The following is a 14,020-nucleotide window of genomic DNA, read 5'->3' on the forward strand; positions in this document are numbered from 1 at the left end:
GACCCACGGCCCACCCACCAATTTCACGGTTCGAGCTGGACTGGACCGGGCTTTTTGCTGGCCCAGCCCACATAGCCCGTGAGGTGGCTGGGTTGGATGGGTTGAATTTGCCCACACTGTTGGCCATATCTAGGTAGGTATTAAGTCTCGTTTTCATGTAGTTTTTAGTGCATCTTAGATTTAATTGCATGATTTGAGCATTCTTTTGAACCATTGTGTTATTTCGAGATACTTTCGGCTCTTTTATGTGATTTTCAGGTTCTTGAGGCCGATTGTGACTAAGATAAGCTAATATGTTACGTAGATGGTCTACATGGCAGTTTTTGAACAGAGAAGATGAGTTTGAGTGCTTTGGGGATGAAGAAATGATGATATTGAAAAATACATTCTTTGCGGGACCAAGCAGAATCTCGCTTGCCCACGCACCAAGGCGCACGCCCAAGCGAGATTCCGCTTGCCCGTGCACTATTGCAAACTAAAACATCAAAAACCTTCTGTTTTGTGTGCACGCCCAAGCAGAATTAGGCTCGCCCGTGCACTGTGTTGCACGCCCGTGCAACTTTCTACTTGCCCGTGCATACTGCTATCCGGCTATTTTCGCGACTTTTAATTATTTCATTTTCTAGTTTATGTAAGCAATATTAGGTTTTATTAAACAGACTTTTTGGCACTTTTTTATTATTAGAAAATAGCGTATTACTTTTTAGAGAGCTTTTGAGAGGAAACTCCATTATTGAACCTTGAATTCTACAAGTTTGATCCATTCAAGTAAAGACTAAGTTTTTCTAATCTCTTCTTTGCCTTTATTATTATGATTATTATGTCTTTCAATGTATTTATCAATTGATTTGTTATTTCAATTATGAGTGAGTAGTTTTACTATTGAAGATTTCAATTGTTGGAATTTTGAATGTTGGGCTGAATTTTGATTGTTAGTTGTGAATTGTGATTGTTGTGAAGTATATATGATTCTTAGTTGGGTTGAAATTTTGATTTGTTAGTTGAGTTTTGATTGATTGTTGTCATATTTGAATTTGTTGAGTTGGAAGAATAAGTAAGATTGTTATTGAATATTCGAATTTGTGGAATTTGATAGTGATATTTTACATGTTGAATTTGTGGAAATTTGGGAGTGATATATCATATGTTGTTGAAATTGTGAATTTGTGGAATTTGTTAGTTTGCTTTTGAAGTTGGTGTTAATTCTTCCTGTGGCAATTGCAAGCGTAGAAAGAGCATTCTGATCTCTACTATGACTATGATCAAAAATAAATTACGAAATAGCATGGGAGATGGATTGCTAAATGATTGTTTAGTTACTTCTCTTAAGAAAGATTTGTTTTGTAATGTTGAAGTTGATGCGATTGTAAATCGGTTCCAAAATTTGAGAACCCGACGTGAACAATTGTAATTTTCTTTTATTATTGATTTCAAGGTTGTATTTGGATTTTGTAACATTTTGAATTTAGTAATTACGAACTTTTTTTTTGAGTTTCTAGTAATGTAAAGTTGCACTACCCTGGTCTAAAATCCTGGATCCGTCCCTGCATGCTTAGCATGAAAAAAATCTAGAGTCAAGTATCCCCACTAGCATGAATTAATGCAATAATAATTCCTACTTCAAACTAATCAATTAAATGTTCACAATGAAAAGTACACCCTATAAAATACCATACTAAACCTCTCCAAAGTATCGATGGTATCCTTAATATATACTCAAGCCTACTCTCGTGGAATCACGTAAATTATTGACATTAAACGCAACACCCTAACTTTCTAATAATCCATTCCACCTACTCCCATACGTGGAGAATTTCATGTCCTTAATTGAAATAATGAAATCCGTCAAAACCCAATTCTAGTTTTGATCAAGGCAATGAAATAATAACAACACTAGTTATCTCTAATCTAGTACTTTAATATGCACAATCGATCAAGCAAGAATAATTAAACAATTTATTTGTGAATTTGAAGGCATAATCATGAATTAATTTATAGCAGGGTTCAACTTAACCATTGATAAAAGAATTACTGAAGTATAATTGAAATAAATAAAGAAACTAGAGAAGAATAATTAAAATTCATAATACTAAACAAAGAGAAAAGAAGGAGAAAATAAATACTTGAATCAAAGGAAGAAAGGAAGAGTCTTGGAGAACAATGAAGATCTATCAGTTTCTCTCTCTAACTTCTCTCTAGAAACCCTAAAAAGTGTATCTAATAAACTACAGTCCCATCATAAAACAAATAAAAGAGTATTTATAGCTTCCGAACATAATAAAACCGACAGAACAAAATGCATCATGGAGCAGACCAACACGATCGTGTCAATATTGACACAAACCTGTTGACCTTTAACTATATAAACTATTATACGAATATAAGCGTCTGCCTTGAAGAAATCAGAGTGACATGGACGTGTCAAAAATGACATGGGAGTGTTGTCCTGTAATCATCAAATTATTCAGCTCAACTTCGAACAGCTATAACTTTTGATCCAGAGCTTCGTTTGGAATATGTAATATATCGTTGAAAACCTCTTTAAGTCTAGTTTCCAATCCAACTAGAATAACCTCACTATAATTTTTTCGTCAAAAGTTATGGACAAAATGGTTTAGAGGTGTCATATTTCGCACAATTGATACTTTACTTTGATATCCTATCAGTGATTTCGGATATCACATATGATTTTAGCTAATTAGCAGCTATTCTCTTGTCTTTTTCCTCTTTCTTTCTTTCTTTCTTTCTTTCTTTCTTTCTTTCTTTCTTGTTTCTTCCTTATTTTATATGTAAATACGTACCTTTCTTTATATGCATAGGCTTCTTCTTTCTGAATGCAATGATGGGGCCCCTCCTTACCATAGCAGCCTAGACGAGGGCCCCCTTCTTCTCCCGTTGAATCAAAATTTTCTTTGCCATAATGGTTCAGTTCCTATTAGTATCAATGATACAAGTCGGATCCTAGATGTAAAAGTGTATAAGAAAGGGGGCTCCCTTCTCCATCGAAATAAATGAGATTATTGTGAAGACAACTACACAAAGTCATTTGTATCTTCATCGATTCCACGTTTTGGGTACATGATATATCGTTTTGAATGTAATCCAAGTGCCTTAGATGTATTTTCCTCAAACAGGAGTCTAAATTACCTGAGATTACATCAAAAGACCAAACAACCGTAAAGGTATCGTAGCTCATCAAAGGGACCTAAATATGCATAAATGCAATGTAAATGATCTAATACTACATGTTAATGCACCATAATATGCAACTAAATAATGTTAAAATATGCTCTTATCATTTACCGATGTATATTTTTAGTATTAAAAGCAGATATCATAGCTTTGTGATGAACTCTTCAAATTAATGCTGTCGGGATGGATGTGTTGAACTTAAATCTATAATTGTGTGTTTTAATTTGCAAAAGCAAAGAAGATAAGATATTTTTATCATTTAAAGCGATAATAAAGGCTATTTTCAGTCCTTCTTGAGAGAAGGGTTTGAAACCTACTTGCACAAACCCTTTATAGATGTACCGATGTCCTTTTTTAATATGTTTTGGTAAGATTTTATTGTGATTTGTGAATAATGATAGAATCAATAGGTTTCGAAAACTGTATATCTTTCTTTTGTGTTTTAATGATGTAATCATTTTTGAAAATGTTATATTTACTCATTTTATAAACCGAGTCATTTATGATTTCGGGGATCTCCTGATCATCAATGCTTTGCTCAAAGTCTTCAATAGTATAAACTTCATTTTTCACCGGTTTATTGGTTTTACTACTAGTAGAAAAAGAGGGCCAAAGTCCTCTACTATAGAGCTCATAATTTTGGATAACATACTCAATCCAATTTTAAAAACTTGACTTAGTTCAGTCCTGAATTCTACCCCATGCTCAAAAAGACGTGACCAATGGCCTCAATGCCTTTGTTAGGATTTACTGTCTTGGACAAACTTATGAACAAAAGAGTAATACAAGATAAAAATACAATAGATTAAAACTGGTAAATAATCTATTCAAAGGAAAAAGTTTTATAAAGAACAAGTAACTTCAATACTTCATAGCTTTGATACTAGGAGCTTAACTTTTGATTGAATTGATCCTTTGACGTACCAAACCAACATGTTTATCATGGCATATTGGCATACCCTTGTGCGCAATATTTAAACCTTCCTAATCAAATGCCTTGATCTTTCGAATCTTTTCTTTGATTGACTACTGTCACCTCGAACCTTTATGTATTGGCTACACTTGGAGTTGACAAACTTTATAAAGGTCTTTATGCTAATATGAGCACGCCCACCATATTTAGCGACAGTTTTGATGGAAAACTTCCATGTGAGAAGGAAGGTGAGGAATCCAAGTACACAGACAACGATACCTAGCCATAAACTCTTTTGTATAGTAGTCACATACACACCCATTGTGAATGTTAGCAGGGTAAGATAGAATGATAAACGAAGCAAGATTATAGAGATATCTAATACCATGAGGGATCCATGAATTTTGCCAATGCCCATCACCCAAAGGAGTAGGAATAGACAGAGCATTGAGCAGGACATTGCGGTGGTGTTCGCCACGACGAATATAGTAAATGCTGGTTTTGCCATAAGAACAGGAGAACCATCATTTTCATCAAATCCACCAGGCACCTGCAACCCAGCTGCGAAAGTTATGGTTGCTAATAAAGCAGCAACCACAGAAAGAGCATTGGCTGAGTCTTTCATTTCTGTCTTGCGGATACCATATGAGCTTCTAGCTAAGTACACTGCCTTGGGCATTTTCTTTCGGATTAGCTCTATAACCTGTTGTATTCAATGAAAACGATCAAATGAGAAAAGCGAAGCCAATTTAAGTACCATATACTTCATGTAAAGGACATATTAAGTTTATGGACAGTACATGCATGTGGGTGTGTGTCATGTTATGTATTTGTAATATAAACAGTGTATATTAGTACTTATAACTATTCTTGTATAATTCCATCCTATGTGTAATAAGATATCTAATCATGAACACATGTAAGAGATGATTATTTTCATAAATAGCAAGTGAAAAATTCCTAGTTTACTTTCAGTTAGGCTCCGTTTGGTAGGGCGTAAACCGTTTTCCTCTATTTTCAATTTTACATTATTTGGTTGGCAAAAGAGTGTAAAATCATTTTACCTTGAAGTAAAATTACTCTCCTAGTGATGGAAAACCATTTTCACTTCAAAATTAAGGCGAAACTGTTTTCCTTATCTCTCTTGTACACTCATCTCACTACCTCCTTACTTTCCTTTCATTTTCCTTTCATTTCATCATTTTTCTTACAATGAACCAAACAACGGAAAATTAATTTTGGAATTGTGCTTTTCATTGTAAATTATTTTCCATGAAAATCATTTTACACTAAAAATGTTTTACGCCCTACCAAATGGAGCCTTAGTCGACAATACTGGATGTGATATGTGGAGGGGAATAGTCCATATATTCAATCCGGAGATGGATAAAACAATGGAAGCAGGGTACACGAGTATATATCACATTGTTAATTAATACATCACATATAGAAGTACCTCATTTGGGACGTCATGTGATGCAAGTAAATCTGGAATTGTATGACCCTCATTATTAACCAATCCAAGTTCTCTTTGTTCTTCATCATCTAAACACCTTTGAGTCAATACAATAGCAGCAACAGTGTTTTGAGTTTTAATGGCGTAATGGAGTGGTGTGTTTCCTTCATAATCTTGCACTAGTCTCTGAGCATCCGCTTCAGGGATTTCAAATAACTGCTTCCCTGTATTCTCAAAACTCCCGGCTAAACTCTCATCAATATCTTCACCTGTAAAACGCAAGAGATGCAAAAATGTCCGGCCACTTGGGTCTCTGAGATACGCTGATTGTGGACGATATAAGAGTATAGCTTGTGCAACCTGAAGACGACCTGATCTTGCTGCACTTAGCAACGGTGTAAGACCGTCATCATCTCGCATGTATGCTGCTTGATTACTCTTTTTAAGCAATGTGTCCACAAACTCTTCTACATGGTCACCATCACCTAGATGGAATAGTTATTTAGACTATGAACAAGAACAACAGACAGGGTACTATAAAAAAATTAAGCTAATATTAGAATTTACATGGAGTATATTAAAACTACAAGCTATTAAAATTATCAAAGCTATCCTATACAATACCCCAACAACCCGTTTGGTAAGAGGTGTTGAAACCCATTGAAAGTCTACTTGTGAGTGTCCCACATTGAAAAAAGATGAGAGCATAAACCACTTTATAAGATGAGTTACTCTTCCTATCACCAATTGGTTTTAAGATGGAACCTCCTAACTTGTAAGTGAGCTAAACTCTAGACGATTCTATACATTTCTGTTGGCTAGCGAAAACCTGTATATTATTAGTTATTGCCAATATAGTGGGTAAACAACTAATTTTTCCAATTTTTAGGTCTTTTGACATATGATTTTAGCATATTCAATGAAGATTGAGTGCAATATCTTGATTATACATGTTTGTAGAATCTTACGATTCTACGATTCGATTCTAAAGGTTGTTTTCGATTCAAACTAGAATCTCGATTTTAACAACATTGAGTGGCAAGATATCGATTTTGTTCCTAAAATCTCATTATTATACATTACCATTTAGGAAGGTGATATTGGGTGGTAATAAAAATTTATAAATGCAAATTCATATTTTGTGATAAAGTTTCATTCCCATGGTCATTGGCATGAGAACTTCTTTACAACTTTACACTAAATTTCATTAGCATTAGCACCATTTATGACCACTAACCAAACAGACCACAAATATTATTTCTCGGTAGACTAAATTGATAAGAGACTTACTGTTTGAAAAACCATTCTTGGCAAAAGAATGTAATGGAGTATCACCCAAGTCATTAACACGAGAAGCAGCCTCAGTGTCGCAACCGAGCAAAGCATTTGCCGCTTCCAAGTTACCAGTTTGTAAAGCCTCATGAATCGGGAAACTGCCCTTGTAATTTTTCACAGCCCATGGTGCAACATGGAAAGCTTTCGTACTCTCCTCCAGTGCTTGGAGAAAAGCTTTTGATGCCTTTATTAATGATTCCAGTGATGATACACCACTCTTCCACTTAGCAGCAAGATGAAGTGGAGTATCTCCGTTATTATCTGGTCGCATGCTCAATATTGGGTATTTTTGTAGAGCAATCTCGATGAATTGCTCTACATTTGTTTTTCCACCATGTCGGAGGGCTATGTGAATCATATTGCTTCCACCTGGTGTTTGACTGCAGAAGTAGGCTTCAGGAAGTATGGGTGGTCTACTTTCAGCATCGTTTGTTGTAGCATCATTACTAATTGATTCAAATATTTGATAGTCTCCATTTACTGCTGCCCAGTAGAGCTCGTCATCCATCACTTTGTCGATTAATTCTCTCTCTTTCACATAGCTTCTACTCACTAATGATTGCAGTTCTTTCTGTGAAAAGTAGTAGAAAAAAAGGATTAAGTTGAGTTTATCCTATTCTTGCAAAAAGAATACTGTAAAGTAGAATTGGTGTATAAAGAAATAGTATTTTTGTGTAAAAAAGTAGTGTTTGCGTTGTTTTTCTCTTATTTTACTACTTTAGAAATACAAACACTATCTCTTTACACCCACACGCTATATTTTGTGTGCTATGTTAGATACATATAACATGCACGATTACACCATACATTAAAATTGTTGACCTAACAATGATACTAATTAATAGGCTTTTAATCATAGAATTTGAAAGTCAAATGATATTAATTTGATATTTCAAAACTTAATATCCAAAGGTTACAGAACGGAGGTAGTATATGGTAAGTTTTGTTGTCAAATGGTAAAAGGTACATTAATCAAAGTGTAGTTTGTGAACAGTGAGAGAAAGTCAAAATGGTGATACTATTTTGGTACAGATGAAATTAAGCAATATATGAACGAAAGAGTAAAAATAGTATGCACCATACCGTGGCAGGTATATGGGCTCGTGACGAGACTAGATCAAAAACTGAGTGACCATCATTGTTGACGATATCCAATTCTCGTTTATTTTTCGACTGGAGGCATTTTTCCATGAGAAATTTTGCTTTAGTGAAATCGCCATCAATAATGGATAAATGTAGCGGTGTGTTCCCATCTACGTTTTGTTCTATCCTAAGGTCATCAACACCGGGATGTTTGAAAAATTCGTTCCACACTGGCAATATATCTTTTATGTCATCAACAAGATCTACAACCAAACCCCTCAAGTGGTGCAGAACTGTTCTACCCTTATTGTCTGGGATTCCAATCGAACGAGGGCATTGTCCAATAAGAAATGTTGCCACTCCAAGGCGTCCATGTCGCAGTGCTCTTAAAACTGGAGTGAAGCCCTCTAAATCTTGAATGTACACAAGTGACTGCATCTGTTCAGACAAGTTCTCTAGGTAATTCTTTGCTGCAACACATAATATATATATAGCATAAGTGCATAACATAATTAGTAGCTATAAAACACAATTGTAATATATTGGAAAATAAAGAGTTGTGATTATGATGGTGAAACTTTGTTGGTTGATTTAGACGATAGATTAGTCAAAAGAAATTTTATCGACGTCATTTTCTTTCTCATACCAAATGTACTATTTCCTAAGTTTCTTTCTATTTGCCACACTTCTCTTAAATTGTCATACGTTACATCTTTTAAATGGACTTATTTTTACCGCTAACCTACCAACATACAACCCTTAAAAGGGGTGTTCCCCACTTTCTAACTTTCCCTGATCAAACTAGAAGTTACTAAGAAACTATGCATAGCACTAAATAAGAAGCCGTCAAATACACCAGCTATTCCTAACATGTGAAGTGGGTGCATAAGGATGTTGTGCTCAGCCTGGAATACAATCATAAAGTTAAAAATTCCAGAGATTCCTTGAGACATACCATCAGAAAAGCTTCCTTGACCAATTGAGTAGATCACGAAAACAACATGCAGTAGCCGCTGCAACCGGAGCTATGCGCATACCTAAATGGAAACTAAGTTCCCACCCACGACCCATATAACAAGCTACACCAAGTAAGTTATATTCACAAAGTGATGATCCACCACTTTATGTCAACCATTCTCAAAAGTTTCTCACATTGTTTATGTTCCATGTGTAAATATATGGAAGTATTATTATATTTAAGCAGATTGACTTCATAATATTCAGTAGAATTTTTTTTTATATAAAATGTATATGTCTTGGCATCAGTGGAGGACTGACATTGAGACAATTAGTGACACTTGATACGTCAAAAATGTTTTAACAAAATTTTCAATAAGCCATTAAAAAAATTTAAAAATTGTCTCGAATGTTGATTTCGCAACCCCAAGTTACCAATATTAAGGTTGAGACACTAACAAGTAACACCCCATAATAAACATCTTAGGTCTGCTACTACTTACCATTGACTTTTAGAGCTTGTTTGGTTTACTATTTTTAGGGTCCAAGAAACGAAATCAATTACCAATTTTCTTTCTTCATGTTTGGTTCAACCCCTCACAAATCCATTATCATTACTTGGTGGTAATGGTCTTCCTCAATTTTGTTACCACCTCCTCCCCCTCAAGTAATAAAATACTTTAGTGGTGGTAATGATTACCATTCCATTTCCATTTTCATGACTTGAACCAAATACCCAATTACAAGATAATGAATGATAAAAGAGGTATGGAAACGTTTTTTTAGGAAGGAAAAGGTGGTTACCAGAGCTAATACCTAAAATGGTGTCCTTACGCCACCCTCCAATCATCATTTTAATCAAGGAATTGAAGTTACAATTTTTAATGAAATAAACTAGTTATTAGACCCGGGCTATGTCCCGTGAAAGAAAAAATTTCATTTATTAATATAATACTTTATGATAATAACAATAAATACAACTTAGCCTAGTGGTTAAGACTGTAGTATATGTACTTGAGGTCTCGGGATCAAACCCTATATACTACGCAATTTCTAAATTTTTTAATTGTACATAGATTACATGAACTAAAACTCCCTAGGGGTAGTACTGTAGTGGTCAACACTGCTCTTCAAATGGTATCATGCATACATAATTAATTTTAATGAACATGCAAATTTATTTATTTTTAAAGATGCAATGGATATGTTTAATAGCATGCATTAACTAATTACAACACATATTTTTAATTTTGTGGAAACATGGATCACTAAGAGATTTTAGATGAGATGGTGATTATTTGAAAACCCTTACATAAGGTCAAGGGTTCGAGCCCATGCTTCAGCATATTTATTTTTTAAATAATGACCACTTGACTTTGTTGGTTAACAGACTCGTGGCAAAATTCTGGTGGCAGGAGGAGAGTGCCACGTGGCACATCGACGTTGTTACGCACGCCTTTTAATATATATGTATAGATACCAATTAGAAGAAAGGGTAACAAGGAATATGCATATTTTCCTCGTTGTCTGTTTAATAAGAAACTAGTTATATATGCATGGGATGCGTGTCAAAGCAAATAGAAATTAACTTGAAATTTTATTGAACTGCTACTTAATTTAGCCTTATTTCTTTTATGTTTAAGATGAGAATGATTGTTTTTTATATGAAGCCATACTTATAATTTAGGATAGACAACAAGTCTTCCCCTTTTCCCTTATAAGTATAACTAGCCTCATGTACACGCAGTGCGTGTGTTAATTTCAAAATTTGTTATTCAATTATATACTTTATTTGTACTATATATATTATTAAACTTAAAATGTGAAAGATTAATAAATAGATGAATTTAAATACATTTATTCGGTAATGTAAAAAACTAAAAAAAGTTGTGAGTTATTTTTAGTATTAATCTTTTGTGAATGAATTTTGAGCAGAACAGAAATAATGAGTTGGTTTGGCTGAATTAAATAGTATCAAAGGTAGTGAGTGTTTCAAACTTCACGTAGACATCGTATATATCATATTCTCTTAAAACACGAAATTTACTAAAAGCAACCTAGCTTCCTGGCTGTGGCATGTCCAGCACCCCGTGTCCAATCTTGGGCAGTAACATTTTGCTCCTTCATTGACTTCTTGTATCCGACGCTACTAACGTCCTAAATACATATTTTTATACCGTATCTTATATATTCTCTTTTGTTCTTCCTTTACCTTCCTCCCCCTCACTTCCCCTCCCTCTTTCCCTTCTTCTTCCACTACCACCCCTGGAGTCGCCGTTGCGGCCACCAACACAGTCCACCATGCCCCAACACCAATCCACCACCACCTCCAAAAACACACAAAAATTATCTAGTGAAAGCCCCAATCCCAAATTCTTACTATAAAATGAAATAAATGCTAATCAAACATTAACATTGGCTTCCACAAATCCTCACAAATTCACACTCCGAATCCCAAATTCCACGCCTCGAATCACATTTTACCATAATTCGTGATTGATATATTTTTTTTAAAATATGGTGAGGCGTCCATGGTAGACGCCCCACCTTATGACAATACTATAGGTGCAGGTTTCTACCATGGACGCTTGTGCCTGTGGTGGGGCATCCATGATGGACTCTCCACCATATATATATTTTTTGAATTCAATTTTTGGGTTGTCGGTGAAAATTTCAAAGCTCACTAGAGGAGATGATGTGTCATTGGAGTAGGGATGGCAATGGGTCCTGGACCCGACCCAGACCCGCTAGGACCCGACCCATTTATAATAGTCTGGGTCCAAAAATTTTAGACCCAATGGGTCCGGGTCGGGTCTGGGTCCCGAAAAGCATGGTTCGGGTCCGGGTCCGGGTCGACATATGCTAGACCCAGGCCCTCCCCATGGACCCATTTACAATATTTTTTTAGAATATTTTTTTTACCTAAACTCTAAAATTTTGTGAGTTATGATTTTGTGAACTCATTAGTGTTGTAACTCCACTAAGACATGTCACTTTGTAAGTTGTAACATTTTAATATTTTACGATTTAATTCTTAAAAAAAAAAAAATTGGAGAATGCTTTAACCATGGTGTACAAGAACCTATTTATATTAGGGCGAAATTTTTTGATTACATATATTTAAAAATGTGATGCAAACTTAAAACTAAGAAGGACCCATTTAGGACCCAGTAAGGACCCATGGACCCGCTAGACCTAGCGGATCTGGGTCTGGGTCTGAAAAATCTAGACTCAACGGATCTGGGACGGGTCTGGGTCTGTAAAAAAATCTGGACCCAGACCCAGACCCGCCCCATTGCCATCCCTACATTGGAGGGCTGATGCTCGTCAGAAAACTGGTTGTCGTGGTGGTTCCGTTGGTGCAATTCATAGTGGTAGTGGAGAATGAGGGGAAGGGAGGAAAAGGGTAGGAAAAGGATATGCTAATATCGTATAAAAGTATGTATTTAGATTTTTAGTAAGTAATTTTAGGGCAACATTTAGCAACTCAGTTTCTTTTTCTTCTTTAGTGCATTAAATATACACATTCTTCCCAATTTAGTACATACACGTCCGTAGGAAGAGAATCATACTCATGATACACATGACGGACTAGATTATGTACACCGAGACCAATACCAATGAACATGTACCAACTAGAGATGTACATATGTTCATTTGGCTTGTTGAGCATGTACATTATATATGTTCATCCGACTTGTTATCTATATACATTTGACTTATTATCCATGTACATTTAACTTGTTATCCATGTACATTTGCACACCATACTCTATGTACTAGCATGTGGACCGAGCTTTGGACATTATTGTTTCACATTCTTTCTTTAACGCATCAGGCATTTCTAGCCGTGCCTAATCCCATTCCTTTCTTGTCTTCGTTGGTTTACTTTATCATTTTATTTATATTTTATTCTTTTTTGTTATAATTTGCTTAATATTTTGGGTCAAAGCCTAGTATGAAGTTCAGCTTTCTTCATGTTCTATTGTGTCTCGTCCTTTATTGTGTGTAGGGCAAATGAAGAGTAAAATCTTGATTCTTGTAGAAAATATTGGTGCTGGCTATATAAGCTCTCTCAGGTGAAGGCGGCAGCAAGAGAGAAAAGATTGTAAAAGAACAATTTGTGAGTGCAAATAAAGAACAAATTAAAATGAACTCACCAGTGTTATTGGCATATCTTGCTATGACATGAAGAACAGTCTCACCACGGTCATTAACATCTTTAATGTCTTTGCCATTTAGAAGTTCCGCTGAAAATATAACTTTGTAATTACACAATCGTGCAGCTTCATGTAGATACGTATTTCCTTTTGAATTTCTCACCTTCCATGGTGCAGGACCTTCTAGATAATATTCATTCTTATTAAATATCCAAGTATTGAGACAAAGTTCCAAGAAAGTGAATGCTTCATTAGTGAAAAGCCCAGCAGCGAGATGTAGAGGCGTATCGCCTTTCGAGTCTTTCCAGCTCATAAGCATATGACTACCATCGAGCACACATTCAATGAGGGGTATATGATGATGCCGAAGGGCTATGTGAAGGATATTACTTCCATCATGGGATTGACAATCCAATGAAAACCAACGATCTACAAGTCTTAATTTTTCAATGTAACCCACATCTCCTTTTGTTGCTGCCTCATAAAGATTATCATCCATTATGCGTACAAGACCAGCTTGTTCTATTAGTTCTTTCTGTCAAGATAAAGCAACAAGCAACTATTATAAACTGACAAACGACATTCCAGAGGAATATATAAGTGAGTTCATATGAGAATGCATACTTACATGAGAAATGAGAATGAATTTTACGTGCTATAACTCTTATGAATAAGTGATGTAACTCTAATGAAAAAGTGAGTTAACTCCAAAATAAAGAATATTAGAAAAAAAATTCAAAACAATATTGTTTTTTTTGGCTCAAAATTATTTAGGAGGGTATAACTCTAATAAACAAGTGTTGTAACTATAATCCAATCATGTGGTTGAGATTCATTCTCATTTATCATGTAAGGAACATTCTCATGTGATTTTACTCATATATATATTATAAAGAAATAAAGTAATCTTGCCATGGATTGGTA

The 14,020-nt window shown here is 35.1% G+C and overlaps 1 protein-coding gene across 1 annotated transcript in view; it reads right to left on the reverse strand.

Annotated features, from left to right (window-relative positions):
• Positions 1 to 3,908: 3,908 nt before the first annotated feature.
• The window catches only part of LOC104883621 (uncharacterized), a 39,319-nt gene continuing 29,207 nt past the window's right edge, over positions 3,909 to 14,020 (reverse strand). Inside the window, exons 5-9 of the mRNA XM_019247413.3 lie at positions 13,097 to 13,631; positions 7,980 to 8,449; positions 6,852 to 7,467; positions 5,562 to 6,046; positions 3,909 to 4,808 (exon numbers count right to left, since the gene is read on the reverse strand). Of these exons, the coding sequence (XP_019102958.2) occupies positions 4,167 to 4,808; positions 5,562 to 6,046; positions 6,852 to 7,467; positions 7,980 to 8,449; positions 13,097 to 13,631 (2,748 nt within the window). The 3' untranslated portion in view covers positions 3,909 to 4,166. The remainder of the gene's footprint in view (positions 4,809 to 5,561; positions 6,047 to 6,851; positions 7,468 to 7,979; positions 8,450 to 13,096; positions 13,632 to 14,020) is intronic.

This window comes from Beta vulgaris, chromosome 8, assembly GCF_026745355.1.
Source record: "Beta vulgaris subsp. vulgaris cultivar EL10 chromosome 8, EL10.2, whole genome shotgun sequence".
In the NCBI taxonomy this organism is placed as follows: Eukaryota; Viridiplantae; Streptophyta; class Magnoliopsida; order Caryophyllales; family Amaranthaceae; genus Beta; species Beta vulgaris.